The 18,828-nt window shown below is 35.5% G+C and overlaps 1 protein-coding gene across 1 annotated transcript; it reads left to right on the top strand.

Annotated features, from left to right (window-relative positions):
• Positions 1-990: 990 nt before the first annotated feature.
• Positions 991-14,228, top strand: LOC116257183 (uncharacterized). The gene is made up of 7 exons (XM_031633796.1): positions 991-1,139; positions 9,318-9,462; positions 10,085-10,294; positions 11,501-11,662; positions 11,786-11,839; positions 12,686-12,856; positions 13,836-14,228. Exons 1-7 carry the CDS (start codon positions 991-993, stop codon positions 14,226-14,228), a joined length of 1,284 nt encoding a protein of 427 aa, XP_031489656.1.
• Positions 14,229-18,828: the final 4,600 nt, after the last annotated feature.

Here is an 18,828-nt window from a genome sequence, read left to right as displayed (position 1 = left end):
AGTGCTGCAATTCGTAATCTCTATCGTGCATGCTGACTGGCCGGCTGGTGTTGCTTGTTGCTTTCATATTAAAAGAAAACCAACTCCATGGACATCTCAGGAGAAATTCAATGCAGTCTTTTATATGTTCGGCCGCGTTTGCAGTGTTCAAAACTCCACGCAAGAAAATGAAGGATATTTTAAGATGTAACAATGTGGTACTTGGAGCTTAATTTTCATATTTTTTTTGGGACTAACTTTGCCATCAAGATATGAAATCAATGAGAAAACATTGATTTTTTTGTTTTTTTTTTAAAGATGATGGAGAGACCAAGGAAGCAAAGTTTTTCCCCCGTTTCTGCTTTTTTGGCAACAATAATCAATTAGAACTACCTGAATGCCCAATATACTTGTGTGTGTGTGTAAGAGAGTGAGCTAGAGAGAGAGAGAGAGAGAGAGATTGATCTTCAACGTGATCCGAAGCCGTTTTTTTTTCTTTTTTCTTTTTTTTTTGAGAAAAGGCCACCTTACGGAGAGCAGAATACTTTTTCATGGAGTGATGATCTAGCTGTAAGCAAGAACACATTAAAACGAGTATGTGGAGATGCAGAATAAGAAAGAAGAGTTTACGTAAACAATGGCGTCCTTATCTGAAAGGAAATGCATGAAGCAACGATGACGATGTCTCTTCGTCTACTTGACAGCATTTTCGTTTTTGTCTTCTGTTTTCTTGTTTTTAATCGCATGCAGTATAGAGCACATTTGCGTTGACTATCGTTCTTCTCATGGCATGAACTCGAGAATCGCCCTGAAACAGAGAAAATTTCTTGCATTTTTTGTTTTTTACCTGTGGAGAAAACAACAAAGTACTCCATAAAAATCCTTCGTTTCTGTTACCAAATTACCTGCAAGAACCCTATCCTCGCCGGAGCGGGACCAAGATGCAACTCCGAGTGGGTTTTCCCTGCACCTTAATTTGCTCCTCGCCGGCAGTCACTTCACTGCCAACAAATGTTGAAGGACGGAGTCATTCTCGATTCTGGCAAGTTGCGGGATGAGATCGTGAGCTTGTGCATAGAGACGGCCATGCAGGATTTCTACTCCAAGCGGCTCGCTCTCCAACTACGCCATTACATCAGGGATGGGAGCTACCTCTGCAGGTAACACCATCCACCCCAACTCTCTTCGGCTTTTAGTCTTCCTTCAGGATTAACTGCAATATCCTTTATATATATAAATTTGTGTGTGTGTGATAGTGATTATGAAATCATGTTTGTTTCATGTTGAAATTCATAGTTTTTAACATGAATTTAAAATCCATGCTATTGAATTCTCAAAACTAACTTTTGTTATGAAGCATCTGATCTTAGATCGGACGCTATCAAATGCAACCTCATTGTCCATAATGGAATCACAAGGTTAATTAGTAAAAAAAAAAAAAAGCTATAAGGTAAAATGGCATGAGATAAGAAGATCGTGAGTTGGTTATTGAGGAGGGAAGACTGCAATTTAACTCCATTATTTTTGGTTGAGCTGGTTATATTCCGGATATTTTTGAAGTGCAAACACCGTTTGGTATATGGATTTGACGTCGGCGGACTCGGCCCATTTTGGCATTATTAAATGTACCCCACCAAATAACAATATTCAATTAATTATTTGTTAAATAACCAATTTTAGATGACTTGAAAATATAAAAAAAATATTGAATTGCCAGCTATAAAAGGGGCACATTGGGTGCCCATGCTAACCTTCTTTCCCCTTCCTAAAGAATCAAAGAGGGAACTCAGAGGGTTCTCTTCCTCTTTCTTAGTGGTTTTTTTCTTTTTTTTCTTTTTGAAGAAAATAAAGAAAAAAACCCCTAAGAAAGAGGAAGAGAACCCTTGGAGCTTCCTTTTGATTCCTTTAGGAAGGGGAAAGAAGGTTAGCAAGGCTGTCTGGTGCCCCTTTTGTAGTCGGAAATTCAATATTTTTAGATATTTTCAAATCATCTAAAATCGCTTATTTAACAAATATCTTAATTGTTAGTTGTTTGGGTACATTTAAAATCGGCTGACTCCATGACAGACTTCCAGAGACCAATCGAATTGGATATGATCTTAGATCAATCTCAGATCCACGGTTTTGAGATCCAACACCCACACAATTGGATCTCAAATCCATGCACACTAAAAATATGATGTTAATTAAAAATAAACAAAAAAATTTCTACAAGAGTAAAGCCCGTCGGAACCAAACAAAGAATGGAGATTGTGAAATCTGAGAAAATTCATTGCACATTAACATCATCTTGATCTCCTACTGTTCGCATGTTATGCATTTATTTTATTTCGTTCACGGACGGACAGGAGAATAGAGATGTCAATGCAATTTTTCTTCTACAAGTCAATTAAATTTTATCCCATGTAATTGAGCCAAGCAAATTATTTTCATGCTTGAATCTTTTAAAATATTTAATTAGGAGATACACAGCAAATTGATAAAGCGCGGGTCATGATGAATAAAAAAGAAAGCCATTCGTAAACACATGATATTATATGAGAAACACATATTAACTTAGTTTCGTTTTCTTAGAGGTATTTTATTTTTATTTTTTCTTTATTTTCTTTCTTGTGTTGGGTTCTTTTTAAAGAAAGAAAAAGAAAAAAGAAAAAGGGTTTCTTTAAAAGAAAAGAAAGGAAAAAAAGAAAATTAAAATACCTTTAAAAAGAAAGGGGAAAAGAACTCTCGGAGATCCTTCTTAGAAAGAGGAAAAGAAAAAGGGTTTCCTTAAGTGATTGTTGGTTACATTTAATAATGCCAAAATTATCAGAGTCCGTGGACGTGAAATCCAGACACAAATCGGATTTAATAGGATTAACCATGTTTGCATTCTAAAATATCGGTAATATATAACCTGCCCAAACAAAATAACGGAGCCAAATTGCGGTCTTCCCTCGTCTTCATGGAAATTGAGTTGTTTGTGTACGCAACAAATATGCACCAAGGAGAAGGAAAGAAGAAGAAAACTATGGCATTTTAGAATTTTTTTTTTTAAGTTATGTACGCTTTAGTCTTTTAACATTTTCATAATTTTCATTTTATCCTTCAAAAGTTTTTATTTTTCACTTTTTTGAAAACATTTTAGTCATTACACTCCTGTGCATGTATACACAAGCTTCGATCTCCAGGACCGTCTGCCCTCTTGCTTATTATAGAAGATCATGAACATAGCGGCTCATCGCCAAATCAACCTATATGGAAAATAAAAGATGTTCCATCACTTGAAATATTTGGGGATCATTTAGCAATAACCCATTATTACTGTCCTAAGAATTTACCGTAAATTTGTCTCATTATTTTATAAATCTACTATATTTACAAGTCGAATAAGTTTTCTACTATGTAGTTAATCCAAGCGAATTGTTTGCATGTCTAAATCTTTTAAAATGTTTAATTATGATAAACATTACAAATTAATTAATTTGTACCACTAAGATGAGACAAATTGTGGATTGAATCCAACCCGGTTAGATGGTTTAGCCTAAAGCGCGGGTCATGATGAACAAAAGTGAACTGATTTTTTCTGACTTTTTTTAAAAAAGTGAAAAAGAATAAAAAACTTGGATACTTGATTAGGATCTCTCCACCTCTACCGACAAGGTAATTATGTGACCTCGAAGTATATAGTAAACCAAGAAATTAAAGGCTTTGCTCAAAACATGAAAACCATATGGCATTTTAGGTTATTAATCCTGAATGCATAAAACCTTGTATTAATAGCTTTTGATGTATAGCAACTCTTATGGACCATTTATATACATATGGTGTATTGTAACTTTATTATGACAAATACATGTGGCATGTACAATAAGCTAGTTTCTGGAAACTTAACCTTATAAGGATCAATACTTGGATTGCTCGCTCAAGGTGTAAAATATAATTAGATGTTTTCTGAAAACCAGAATTACGGGTTCATTTACTTTCATTCAGAACATATGTACGTACTTAGCGAATTAATCATCACAAGCTAGTCGCGAATTTAGGGGTGAGCGGTTCATTGCCACCGCCCCTAAGAGAGGCCTTCGGCCCCCCTTCTGTGCCCACCCTTCAGGGTTTTCACAGAGCTGCGTCGGGCCCTTTTACGGGCTAGGAAGTGGCGCGCGCTGGGACGTGATAGTGGTCGCTCTAAGGACTCGAACCAAGCCGTTAGAGGAGCAGGACCACCTAGACGCCCAGTGCGCTACCATCCAACTTAGTAGCTACAAACTTCCAAAATTTTGAAGAGTGTGGGCAAGATATAAGGATGTGGTGGGCTGACTCCTCGTCCTTGAGACAACACAAACACATATGTTAGCTAAAGAAATATCACTTTTTTTTGTCTATCGAATGTAGGGAAGCAATGGCTGCATTGCCAATCATACATACCATTGCGTTCTAGGGTGAACTTCACATTCCTATCAACTATAGTGTCGCATCTCATTGTTTGTAAGTTTACATGAGCAGTACTCACGAGAACTGAACCAATGTTACGCTCTCTATAAGACGACTCCCAAAGGAGACCCTCAGATTTTAACAACTGAAATTTTACTGCTTAAATTTTCAAAAATTACAATTTGGCCCTACTATGGCTTAACCCGTGAAAACCGCATCGGTGGCCAAATGTAAACTCACTGGTTATAGATGCTATGCTTCATGGTGTGCGATAGACCAAGCGTGCAAGATTTATTTGTTACACTAAAACCATCATTTAAATCTTTTTGAGAAAAGACTTTCTAAGTTTAACCTTCTCATATAATCAAGATTCAGTTTTGACATTGAATTAGTGTCACCCTTACATGAAAGATTTGTGAACCAAATATAAAGAGGAATGTATCCATTATTATAAAAAATGAATGAAGTAAAACAATCAAGGGTTCACAAAACGAGGCCATTTTCTCTACATCAAGAAAGAAAGGATTTGGATTTATTGTCTTTATTTGTAATTCCTATTTGTGCCCTCACTAAATAAATTTATTTCTCTAAAAAAATCATGGGTCTTTTGCTATAAAATGTCAATTGCTTCACGTTGAGGTTCACCAAAAGGTAGATCTCGGGTTTCATGGTGCAGTCGAGTGCAGTCGAGAATGATTAAAGCCCATGACGTGAGTTCCAAAACTCTGTGTATGCCTCTCCTTCACATTTTATGTTCAGTCGTGCTTCGATGTTGTGTGAAGGCAGCAAACACGTACCCAAGAGCAAATATTATCTAAAAGAGCTTAACGGGCATATAGCTGGTCGAGCTAGGATCTTATATAAAGGTAAGTCTCTAATTCGATTTCTGTGGGCACAATGTTCATGTGTCTTAAGGTAGTAGAGTACAACATCCAAGTTAAAGGGTGCACCATTGCTATCGCTACGCAGCTCAGAACCCTAGAAGCAGGGGGAATAGAGGGGGGCATTCGGGTCTCTTTTCGGGGGGTAGGATGAACCTCTCCCACACCTGAAAATATTATCCCAAAGAACTTCAAATCAAAACCATCATGTTATGTGCCCCCCTTTTTATCTCATTCACTTTTTGTCGAACATATCCGAGAGTGAGTTGCATGCATCAAGGTGGTGCACATAATATACATGCAAGATGTAGTGTGTGTGTCTTTGTTTGTTGGATAATGATTACAAAGTTGTGCTTGTTTCATCTTGGATATGAGATCCATGGATTTGAAGTCAGACCTCTTTTCAATCCGACATTAAATACATAGTTTTTAACATATAGCATGGATTTAACATGTTAAGCTATTGAAATCATCGACCCTCGAAAACAAACTTTTTTATGCTACATTTGATCTTAGATCTGAGGCTATCAAATGCAACCTCATTGTCCATTGTCCATAATGGAATCACACGGTTAGTTATTAAAAAAAAAATAGAAACATTACAGTGGCATAAGCATAGAAGGTAGAATGGCATGAGCTAAGAAGGTCGTGAGTTTGGCTATTGAGGAGGGCAGACTGCAATTTAACTCCGTTATTTTTTGTTGAGCTGGTTATATTCCAGATATTTTGAAGTGCAAACCCCATTAATCCCATTAAATCCGTTTGGTATATGGATTTCACGTCGGAGGACTCGGCCGATTTTGGCATTATTAAAAGTACCCCACCAATTAACAATATTCAATTAATTATTTGTTAAATAAGCAATTTTAGATGACTTGAAAGTATCAAAAAATATTTAATTTCCGGCTATAAAAGGGGCACATTGGGTGCCCATGCTAACCTTCTTTCTCCTAACCTTCTTTCTCCTTTCCAAAGAATCTTTAAAGAGGGAGCTCAGAGGGTTCTCTTCCTCTTCTTAGCGGTTTTCTTCTTCTTCTTTTTTTTCTTTTCGAAGAAAATAAAGAAAAAAACCACTAAGAAAGTGGAAGAGAACCCTTGAAGCTTCCTCTTGATTCCTCTAGGAAGGGGAAAGAAGGTTAGCAAGGATCTCTGGTGCCCGTTTTATAGTCGGAAATTCAATATTTTTAGATATTTTCAAATCATCTAAAACTGCTTATTTGGCAAATATCTTAATTGTTAGTTGTTTGGGTACATTTAATAATGCCAAAGTCGGCCGAGTCCGTGACAGAACTCCAGAATCCAGATACCAATCGAATTGAATAGGATCTTAGATCAAGCTCAGATCCACGGTTTTGAGATCCAACACCCCCACAATTGGATCTCAAATCCATGCACACTAAAAATAAGATGTTAATTAAAAATATACAAAAATTTGCTACAAGAGTAAAGCCCGTCGGAACCAAACAAAGAATGGAGATAGTGAGATCTGAGAAAATTCGTTGCACATTAACATCATCTCGTTCTCCTACTGTTTGCATGCCATGCATTTATTTTATTTCAGTCACGGATGGACCAGGAGAATAGAGATGTCAATCCAATTTTTCTTCTACAAGTCAATTAAATTTTCTCCCATGTAATTAATCCAACCAAATTATTTGCATGCCTAAATCTTTTAAAATATTTAATTAAACGGCTCTTATAACATCAAAATTTTGAAAGTATAAAGATATATATAAATACGTATGTGTGTGTGTGTGTGTGTGTATATATATATATTTAAAAAAATGACTTGAACTAAACATGATTTATGTTAAATTAGTGTTCATAAACATATTAAAAGGTTCATATTTTGTTTAAAACGCTTTTTAACGTGAATTTAAGAGGGTCTGGTTTTAATCTCGTACCCAAATGATTTGGTGCCTACCAATCACTCATGTATTCTGTATTCTGATTCTATTAATAATTTCTCTTAATGCATTTTTTATTTTGCTATCATCACATCAGTTTTTATAGTTTTCATCTTGATACATTTTGATAAGGAGTGCTACACTTTTTCCCCCTTTTCTAGCTAGTTTGCTGTCCATTCTCTCTTACCTTCACTTACTCCCCCAGGATTAAGGCTGATGTAAGGAACACTTGTTCTACTATTCCTTGAATTTATCTCAATCTTTGGAGCATATTTATGAAACAGGTATATGGTATTCCTACTGTTAAACAGCCCTTAAAAGGTGATGTCATGAATTGACCTATGCAACACCCAATCAGATGTCTGATAAGTCATTCAAATGTCACTAGCAAAGATAATAAGATCCAAATAGTTGTTGGGGTTTAGGGTTTAGGGTTTGGATTTTTTCCCTCTCTGATGCTAGGGAGCGTATTCATGTACATGCTGCCCGTGTTGGGTTTGGTGGTGTGCACACTGTTCAGAACTTACGAAGACACGAATGTAGTTGGCGAGGTCGTGTAGAGAGAGAGTTATGTGCACCCGGATGCACAATGCACAGCTCCTTGACGCATGACATGTGTTATCCTATGCTAATGTAGCTTGTGTAGAGAGAGAGTTATGTGCACCGATATGCACCATGCATAGCTCCCCTGTAGGAGCGAAACCAGGATTTTTCGTAAGAGCGGGTCAAATGAGGACTGAGTTTTGTGGATTGGATTTGGGTAGGACCAAACTGAACTTATATTCAAAAAATCATTGAGACAAAAAAAATTCAATTTTTACACTAGATTTTTAAAAAACAAAATTGGTTGGGGTGGGGCCATGGCCTAGGCATCTGCTTCAGTGTTCCATATGTAAAATTCGCTGATTACAGAAACTCTGCCTCACAAATTGCTGACAACAAGAACAACAAAAAGGAAATGTGGTTTTCATCCCATTCACAACAGATATCTGAATGTTATGGCAAGCTTCCTTTTCTTTCGCGCAAGCTTCAAGGTTTTATTAATTTGGTGAACTAAAACAATATTTGAACATTTTTTTAGGAAAAGACTTTCCAAGCTTTTTGCCTTACCTAATATCACAAAGAATCAATCTTGACGTGGAATTAATGCCACCTGTGTACGAAAGATTTATGAACTAAACATACAAAGGACGGTATCGATCATTACCAAAAAAACGAGTGAAGTTGCACGATCAAGGATTCACAAAAGCAGGCCGTTTTATCTGCTTGAAGAAAGATAGGATTTTGGTTTTATTGTCTTTTCTTGTAATTCCTATTTGTTACCTCACCAAATAAATTTCCTTCCTGGAAAAAATCATTTCTCTTTTGCTATAAAATGTAAACTGCTACACCAAAAGCTAGATTTTGGGTTTCACCATGCAGTCTAGAATGCTCAGAGACCTGGATATGAGTTCCAAACCCCTGTGTATGCTTCTCCTTCTTTTGATCTTCTTGTTCAATCATGGCATGTTGAGTGAAGGCGGCAGGCACATCCTCGAGAGCAAATATTATCCAAAGGAGCTCCCAATAAAGACCATCACGGTACGTATCCCTTTTTATCTCTCATACACTTTTCGTCGTGGTTCTCCCGTAGCAGATGCAGGTGTGGCTAAAATGTAGGGATGCCAATATATTTGATTTGGATCGGATATTCAACTGGACCATCACAAAAAAAATGGATACAAAAAAAAATCTGATTAAAAAATTGGATCGGATTTAGTTTTAAATAAATATCTTATATCATATGCTCTTACATTTTGAAAATCAACCAGATTTGGTTCGAAGTTTGGATTCAGATATTAATCTAAAAAGCAAATGTGAATCACTACATCTCCGAGATTGATATTCACATTGTTGATAACTGCACTAGGCAGTCAGATCTGATGCAAGATTCTTCATGGGCGCGACAACTAATTAATGTTAAGCAATAGATAGCAATAATAATTTTCCAGTCTATGATCATTATTTCTAAGTAGTATAGTCTAAACTTGGGAGCAATTGGATTTTTGGGCTCTATTTGAATCCCATGGCCACTTAAGGAAGGGCTGCAGACTGAAACATATATAATTGATTTATGAAATTTGTAAATTTGATGAAGGCTAAAAACTCCTTCCTCCCCTTCATCTGACCATAATAAGTTTTTGCCGAATTTTCAGATGGATGATGGAGACATCTACGATTGCAAGAAAATTCATAGTCAGCCTAGCAAAAGGAACATTTCAATATCCAAAAGAAAGAAGCAGGTATGCTTAATTTTCTATTTCGCATCTTCTCCAAATTTAGTATTTGGAAAATGCCCAGTGGGTTTTTTATGTCTGAGAAAGAAGAGTCTGATCATGAATTGGTTTCGAATGGTCGATGATTGATTTTTTGTTCATTGTGTTTTAAATTTCTTAGCAAGTGCACACTTAGGTTTAGAGAAAAAACCAAGTGTATGTCAGTACATTCTTGATTTATTTAAACTCAATCCTTGTTTGAGATGTAATCTTTAAATTTCATCAGGTTATACATCACAAAGGCTTGCCAATGTACACGTAAACCTAAATTCAATTCGATGACATATTTTAATTTAGTTGCACACATATTTTTAAAATTATATGTACATATAAGATTATTTTAAATGCACCTCTGACCTCTCCCTCTCATTTGCAACCCACACTCTAACTCATATAGCAGAAGAGTTGGAGGATGAAATCAGGCGATCTTATAATCATCTAAGCTCTGCCATTCTTTGTAAAGCAAGATTCACTTGAAGTTAAGCCTTTTTGTGTTTGTGAACTTACTAAATGTGACTAGAGTTGAAGGAAAAAATTCCGCTACAAAGACCAGTAACAACAGCTAATAATATTTCTCATGAATATACAGACAAGTGACAAGTTGAGAGACAGCAGAATAGCAGAAAGTGGAACAGAAAGTGAAAGCTGCCCACCAGGAAGTTTTCCAGTTCTCAAGGCCACCAAGGCAGGGCCTCTCAATTTCAGTGCTCTTCAAGATTTTGCAAGTTCACGTGCCAGGTCGTTTCTCAAATCAAAAGCCATGAAAACATTGGCTATCGACAATCCTGCAGACCATGAGGTCCGGTATCTATTATATACCCTTTCCTTACCACTTCTAATTCTTTTGCTTATGCTTAATTCGTCCTCGTCGTTAAGCTGAACACTGGTCAAAGATTTAGCGACATGAAAATAAATGTTGGTGTACTTTTGACCAACATCCGGCCGAGTGTCGGTGAATATTCTTACTGACGTTCACCTAGCAACATTAGGATAAATGTCGGTGTACTTTTGACCAACATCCAGCCGAGTGTCGTTGAAAATTGTTACTAAGTGCGGTGAACGTCGGTGAAAATTATTACTGGCATTCGGTAGATGTTGATAATAGTTTATTTAGCTACGTTCATCATGCATCAGTGTCGTCCACCCCGACATGCGCAGAAAAAATGTCGGTGATAGTTTTCACCGACCTTCGTTCTACCTTTACCATTAAAATTCTTACCAACGTTCAATAAATGTCGGTGAAAATTATTACTGATGTCCGGTAAATGTTGATAATAGTTTATTTAAGTACGTTCATCATGCATCACTGAAGATGTTCACACCGACTTGTGCAGAGAAAATGCCGGTGATAGTTTTCACTGACATTCGTTCTACCTTTACCGATCTGCAGAGAAAATGTAGGTGATAACTTTCACTGACATTCGTTCTAGTTTTCACTGACATTCGTTCTACTTTTACCTACATCGACATTCGTTCTATCTTTACCACTAAAAATTCTTACCGACATTTGGTAAGCGTCAGTGAAAATGATCACTAACATCAGTAGATGTTGATAATTGTTTATTTAACTATGTTCATCATGCATCAGTGAAGGTGTCCACACCGACGTGTGCAGAAAAAATGTCGGTGATAGTTTTCACCAACATTCGTTCTACCTTTGCTAATGTGCAGAGAAAATGTCATTGAAAGTTTTCACCGACATTCATTTTACCTTAACCATTAAAAATTATTACCGATGTTTGGTAAACGTCGGTGAAAATTATTATTGACATCCGAAGTGTGTAGAGAAAATGCCGGTGATAGTTTTCACCCACATTTGTTCTACCTTTACTGATGTTTTTTGAATTCTGTAAAATACTAATTTTTTAGAGTGCTCCTCAACATCCTCTTCTTAATTAGCATCTATTAATCTTTCTTCTCACCCAGTTTATGCTTGCTTTGCACTTGAGCAACGAAGGCCTGGTAGTATATTGCTTTCTTTAACATATACATGGATTAATTATAGTATGCAAAAGGTACGGTAAGCGGAACCTATGGAGGAGGGGAAGGAACTTTTAGTGTTTGGGGACCTAACATAGAGGACAGGAGTGAGATGAGCCTTTCACAAGTTTGGGTTGTACATGCAGCACAACATCAGATTTATATGGCACTGGAAGCTGGTTGGATGGTATGTTTCATCCCTTTATTCACATTAACAAAGAGATTATCACTGCTTATAATAACTAGGGTTTGCTTATTTGTTTGACTCCTTTCCATTTTTATTTAACCTTTTGTTTCTTTTATGCTCAAGGTCAATCCTAGCGTATTTGGAGATGCAAGAACGCGGTTTTTTATCTTCACAACGGTAATTGTTTCCTTACAAATTCTATTCCACATTCTGACAAAATTATATATATCTGTTGATTGGAAAGAAGTACGTGGGGCTAGCTAGTGAGAGAATTTCTGTTGGTTTAATTTCTCATTCTCTCTCTCTCTCTCTCTCTGTGGTTAACATGATAAAGGTGTGCTCCATTGGTGTTGGTTTTATGAGCATATGTCATACATGGTCTGCAATAGACTGATAGTCTGATGCCATCAACAAAACAATTAAGAGAAGAAACAGAAGCAGTTCACCAATACTCCTCAACTTCAGTTTAGGAAGATGGCCTCGTTCTCTTACTCCATTAAAAGGCATGCAATGGAAGGTTCAAAAGTCTGATCCTGTTCCAATCAGGACACTCTTTATGCATCAGGATATCTCATTTCTCCAACAAGGGCCAGAAAGTTTCAACGAAGGGGCACTAGTTATACAATTTTAGATTTAAAAGGGGCACTAATTATATAATTTTAGATTTTTAAGGGCACCAGTTATATAATTTTAAATTTTAAGGGGCACCTGTATGTAAATTCAAAAAACAGCTATGAAATTTCAATATAAAAATAGCCATTTTTTGTGGGCCTGTGTGGGCAATTGCCCACACCTCCCTTCGCCCCCGTTCTCTACATTCAGGATTCTGCGATTTTTTCATGTCACTTCTATAAAGTCCCTCCTTGCCAAACTATCTCCGTTTATAATATGCGAAGCATCAAATAGGCTGCTTAACTTTTCTCAGTAACTAAATGGTCATCGCGAGTGATAGTAGAAACTACACAATTTTGGAGACTTGTATGGCGAATGCTGACAGTTATTGCGTTTGCTTGGCTTCAACAGAATGACAGCTACAATACATGGCTCTATAATGATAACACTAAATCACCAGAAGACAGAGGCAGTAATAATCTGGAATTCGTAAGAGGACGTCACGGTATGCCTTTCGGCAAGCGACTCAGATGTCAAACTATCAACGGGAATCCCAGTGAAATTGAAATCACTATCATACGGGTGCGTATGCATTTTTTTTTTCTTCAGCTTTTTCTGTTGTGCTCGAAGAAGGCTGAAGCTTCCATCCAACTTCTCATCCTCTATAATGTAAAGCATGTTTTGGTGCTTCCAAAGGCACCCTATCACACTTTAACTTGCGCGTTGGTAGCCTTTTGTTTGCAACATAGAGATACAAAGCCAGTTTTAGTTTATTTGGCATCAAATTGTCCTAATATGCAAATCAAAAATTTTATTTTAAAATTCAATTCAAAATTCGATCTTTTGTGTGTGTGTATTTATTTGTAATATATATATATATATATATATATATATATATATATATATATATATAACGGCTCCCCAATATTGGTGTACAAGTTGTATTGTTTGAAAAATATTAGGCTTTCAAACAAAAATTGGGCTTTTTTTTTTGTTCGATTAAGAACTGCCCTTTTTTTTACCCAATCAATTAGTGCACATGCAAACATAGTTAACACACCCATTTCCAAGGGTTGACACAACATGATCAATTAGGGGCTGGCAGGTGATCAGTTTTAATGGCTTTCAAACACTTCAAAATAAAAACCTTGTTTTGAAATGTAACGGAACTGGCCACCAAAAGGAAATGTAAAAAGAAGTTATCAAAATCTTAAAAATAAAATATAACAAATATGAAAATAAAAATGTAACAAAAAATTACAAAAAACATGAAAAATTGTGAAAAAAAACTTGAAAAGTGGAAAAAATAGAAAAGGTGCTTTTTTCGTTTTGACATTTTTTTCAAAAGATGTATTTTTTTCGCATTTTATTCAGCTGACCATTTTTTTAACGTTTTAAACATTTTTTAATAATACGTCTTTAACGTGGCTACGTTACAAACCAAAAATTTCAGAAAAAGGGAAATTAAAATTCCAAAAGAATAACAAGTTAGCTATATATTGCGGAGTGAGAAAAAGTTATATATATATATTGACTGCTAAAGGATTTTGATGATTAGCAGAATGATGAAGAAGACTGGGAAGTTTTGGTTGATGAAACGTTGATTGGCTACTGGCCAAAATCAAATTACCAAGTAAACAGCGCAAACGAAGTTTCATGGGGAGGGGAGATCGTGAATCGGCGGACAAGAGGAAGGCACACATCCACCCAGATGGGCAGCGGCCATTTCTCCACCGATGATCTCGGGACGGTTGCATACATCCGAAAAATGGCCTTATACGACCTCGACACGGACCTTTATTATCCTCCCGAAGAGGATATTGGTATCATCATGAACAATGGGAACTGCTATGATGCCACGTATTGGGATCTTCGTCAAGCAGATGACGATGATGACTTTGGCCATTACATAACTATGGGAGGGCCTGGTTATCATCGACGCAATTGTCCTTGATAATCCAACTTTGGTAGTTGTAGATCATAATCTTCACTGTTTATTGGCCAATGCCATCTTATATAATGTTTTCTTAAGTATGTTGCTTGAATGAGGTCACTTTTTAGACCTGAGAAGGTTCATTGCGCAACACCATCTTCGTCTCCTACTCCTGCATGTCATGCATTATGTGATTTCATTCACATACCTATCAATGTCAACAGATCGGATCTAAATTGGATATATTTTTAACCGTATACATTTTTTCGGATATGCATATACTTTTATTCGAATTTGAATATTTGAATCTGAATCTGAATCTGAAATCCAATTTCATAATCTAAAACCAACTTTTACATTCATATCTGAATCTGAACTCGAATCTGAATATTGAACTGAATTTGGCCTATTCTCAAAATCTCTCTAAGAGAATTAGGCATATGATATTTGTTTAAAATAAAAATCTAATCTGAATCCTTGGCTGGATTTGAACAGATATTTAGTTTGAATATGCATCATTTCTTAATCGGATATTAGATTTTTTTTTCATAGACCAAAACATGCTTATAACGACTGCCGTCTTCGTTTTGGTGAGTTCGCTTACTCTGGGGTGGAATAAGTGAATAGAGATGACAATCTGATTTTCCATCTACAGACTACAAGTCGGTTTTAAGTTTTCTTCTATGTAAACTCCAAGAAAATTATTTGCTTGTTTAAAATATTTAATTTTTGGGACATACATCGCAGGTTAAGATTGTACCACTACTATGAAACAAATCATGAATTGAATCTGGCCCGGTTATGATGTTTTAGACTTATAAAGCGCCTGTTATTAGTAAACTGATTTTTTTATTGGCTTTTATACAAAAATAAAAGGGAAAAGGTTGGATGTTTGGGATAATCTCTATCTACCCACAAGGTAATTATGTAACCTGAAAATATACAGTCAACCAAGAAATTAAAGGGTTTATGTGCTTAAAAACATGAAAACAGTTTCTCACGGAAAGTGGACTTTATAAGGATCAGTACTTGGAATTACGGGTTCAATTCCTTTCAATATTAATATTATTATTATTATTATCTCATATATATATATATATATATATATATATATAATGTGTGGAAAGTTGAATAGCGACTTCCAAAGTCTCTTAACCATTTAATCAGGTCCGCCCTATCCAACATGACGAACGGTTTAAAGAAAAACAAGGACAAAAAAGTAGAAGACATTTTTAGTCATTTAACATTCTTTTACATTTTTTGTTATTGATTTTCTTTCAATCGTCCTTTTATTTCAAATAGACAGCCTCAAGCTATTCTTATAAAGCAGATGAATGGTTGAAAGAAAAATAAATTAATATTAAATGATAAAAATGTATATCTCATTATTTTCTTTATTTTTCTTTTAATTGCTTATAATGTTGATCAGATTGTGTATATTTAATGGCTGAATAATTATAAAAGTTAGAGACACTATAGTGGCCGTCCGCTTTTGCCGCTGAAAATCGTTAAAGTTAAACTTCCGAACAAGACTTGTGAAGAATGGAGTTATTAGGTGGGCAGCCTTCTACCACCACCGAGCCTGTTCAGTGTGTTCCCTTCTACCAATATCAGGGTGATAGTTTCGATAGCCATAACGTAACTAGTTGAATTGGTGGATGGATTGCTGAAAGTTCCGTTGTCAATTTGATTCACATGTAAGTGCTAATTTTTTATATTACAAATAATGGATACACAACAATATAATTCACCGGTGCACTGTGCCCTACCCATGGCTGTTTCTCATATTTTAAAAAAATAAATAAATTTTACATGTTTAAAATTTTAAAAATTGTATTTTGGTTATGCCTCGTCCCCCACCCCTCTGCGCTTTATTAAGCAGATCGAGTTGCGTGCACACCAAAAATGCACCAAAGAGAGCTCGGGTTTTTATTAAATTTTTTAAAACCAATGACATCCGACCATTTCTTTGTTTTCTTTTACTTCAATAAAATGCTTAATTTTAGGATATTCTTTCTTTACATCTTATTATTTTTTCTTATAAAAGAATTCTGAAAAGTAAGTAAATTATGCAAGTGACAATGACATGAGTCCTGTCCGCCTCACCAGCCCGACTTCCATGCTTATCTTCCTACCCCAACCGTCAGATTGCTAAGGGAAGCGTAAAAAAATCATTCTCTCCCTCTCCTTCTACATGAAATTTTTACTGACAGTGGTTTCTTTTTTCGTTTTATTAAGACCAAAGTCTCGAATTTTTACTATTAGAATTTAAAACGTACCAGCTTCAGAGTTATGGCTTCGATCTGATTAATAGCTTCTTTGTATATGATGCTGTTTCTTCACTCTAGAGTCTATAAGATTTACTGCACTTGACGGGAACAGTATAAGATTTACTGCACTTCTTTTGAACTTAGTAGCTACAAACTTCCAAATTTTTTAAGAGTGCCGAAAAGATATAGGGACGTGGTGGGCTGACTCCTTTCCTGAGACAAAAAAAAAACACATCTCTTAACTAGAGAAATACCACTTTTCTTTTGTCTATCAAATGTAAAAATATAAGGAGACAATCGCTGCATGCCAACCATACATACCATTGTGCTCTAGGGTGAGCTTCAGGTTTTTTAGGGTGAAACACCAGGGGGGGCAGAGAGGCCCAAATGCGACCATTCCCCTTGCCTTTAAGGTCTTAGGCTTCAACCAGATCTTAATGAGGTACAATATTCTCATCAACTATAGTGTCGCATCTCATTGTTTGCAAGTTGACATGAGCAGTACTTACAAGAACTGAACCATTGTTGCGCTCCGACCATATGCCCATAAGTCTATCCTATCAGATTTAACAGGCAGTGAAAATAAAGGAGATCGTATGAGCAACCATTGGATCGTGGTTGCCTTCAGATTTTAAAAATTTAAATTTTACTGGCTTAAATTTTAAAAAATTACAATTGGATCCTGATGAGAACTTTAAAAAATATATATATTAGGGCCTTGGAGAATCTGGCATTTTACGGTTCCCCAACCCTGCCCCTCTTTAAAACAAAACAATGGAAAACTTAAAAGGGCAAAAAAAAAAAAAAAAAAAAAAAAAAAAAAAAAAAAAAAAAAAGAGTCTCTCATACATAACATTGTATTGGAATTTTGAGAGTGAGTTACATGCGCCCCTCAGTGCATGCAAGACATGTACGCCCAAAAAACCGGGTAGGAATTGGGGTATTTTGGAATCAATTAAAAAAATGTTTTTTTTATCTTTTAACTTTTTTATTATTTTTTTGTTCCTACAAAAAAGTTGTCTTTTTTTTATTAATCAAGAGCATTTTGGTCATTAAGTATATTTTGCACCAGCATGTGCGTATAACCAGCTCCTCCAGGAATTTTATGGTCTAGCCGTCCTTTTCCATCCTACAAGCATGCAAGATTTATTTGTTACACTAAAACCATCACTTAAATCTTTCTGAGAAAACACTTTCTAAGTTTAACCTTCTCATATCATCAAGAATCAGTTTTAACATTGAATTAGTGCCACCCTTGCATGGAAGATTTGTGAACCAAATATAAAAATGAATATATCCATTATTATAAAAAATGAGTGAAGTAAGACAATCAAGGGTTCACAAAACGAGGCCAATTTCTCCACTTCTTCAAGAAAGGAAGGATTTGGATTTATTGTCGTTACTTGTAATTCCTATTTGCTCTCTCAACAAATAAGATTATTTCTCTAGAAAAATCATTGGTCTTTCGCTATAAAATCCCAATTAAACCCGTTTTGGTATATGGATTCGACGTCGGCGGACTCTGCCCATTTTGGCATTATTAAATGTACCCCACCAACTGACAATATTCAATTAATTATTTGTTAAATAACCAATTTTAGATTACTTGAAAATATCAAAAAATATTGAAAGGATGTCTGGTGCCCGTTTTTATTGTTGGAAATTCAATATTTTTAGATATTTTCAAATCATCTAAAATTGCTTATTTAACAAATATTTTAATTGTTAGTTGTTTGGATACATTTAATAATGCCAAAATCGGCTGAGTCCATGACAGAACTCCAGACACCAATCGAATTGAATAGGATCTTAGATCAATCTCAGATCCTCGGTTTTGAGATCCAACACCTCCATAAACACTAAAAACAAGATGTTATTAAAAATAAACGAAAAAATTGCTACAAGACTGAAGCCCGTCGGAACCAAACAAAGAATGGAGATTGTGAGATATGAGAAAATTGATTGCACATTAACATCATCTTGATCTCCTACTGTTTGCATGTTATGCATTTATTTTATTTCATTCACGGACGGACAGGAGAATAGAGATGTCAATCCAATTTTTCTTCTACAAGTCAATTAAATTTTCTCCCATGTAATTAATCCGAGCAAATCATTTGCCTGTCTAAATTTTTTAAAATATTTAATTAGGAGATACAAAGCAAATTAATAAAGCGCCGGTCATGATGAATAATAAAAGAAAGCCATTCGTAAACACATGATATTCTGTGATAAACATATATTAACTTAGTTTTGTTTTCTTACTTAAATAATGCCTTTTAATAGTAAAAAAAAAATGAACGGCTCTTATAACATCAAAATTTTGACAATATAAAGATCTACTTTTTTCT

Source organism: Nymphaea colorata, chromosome 7 (assembly GCF_008831285.2).
Source record: "Nymphaea colorata isolate Beijing-Zhang1983 chromosome 7, ASM883128v2, whole genome shotgun sequence".
NCBI lineage: Eukaryota > Viridiplantae > Streptophyta > Magnoliopsida > Nymphaeales > Nymphaeaceae > Nymphaea > Nymphaea colorata.
The sequence above is the reverse complement of the archived record's forward strand: the minus strand, read 5'-3'. Positions and strand labels throughout refer to the sequence as shown.

Coding starts and splice junctions, on each gene's coding strand:
- LOC116257183 (XM_031633796.1), top strand. CDS start 991: ATGTTGAAGGACGGAGTCATTCTCGATTCTGGCAAGTTGCGGGATGAG. Junction 1,140..9,317: donor GATGGGAGCTACCTCTGCAG/GTAACACCATCC, acceptor AATTTGATGAAG/GCTAAAAACTCCTTCCTCCC. Junction 10,295..11,500: donor ACAATCCTGCAGACCATGAG/GTCCGGTATCTA, acceptor GATTAATTATAG/TATGCAAAAGGTACGGTAAG.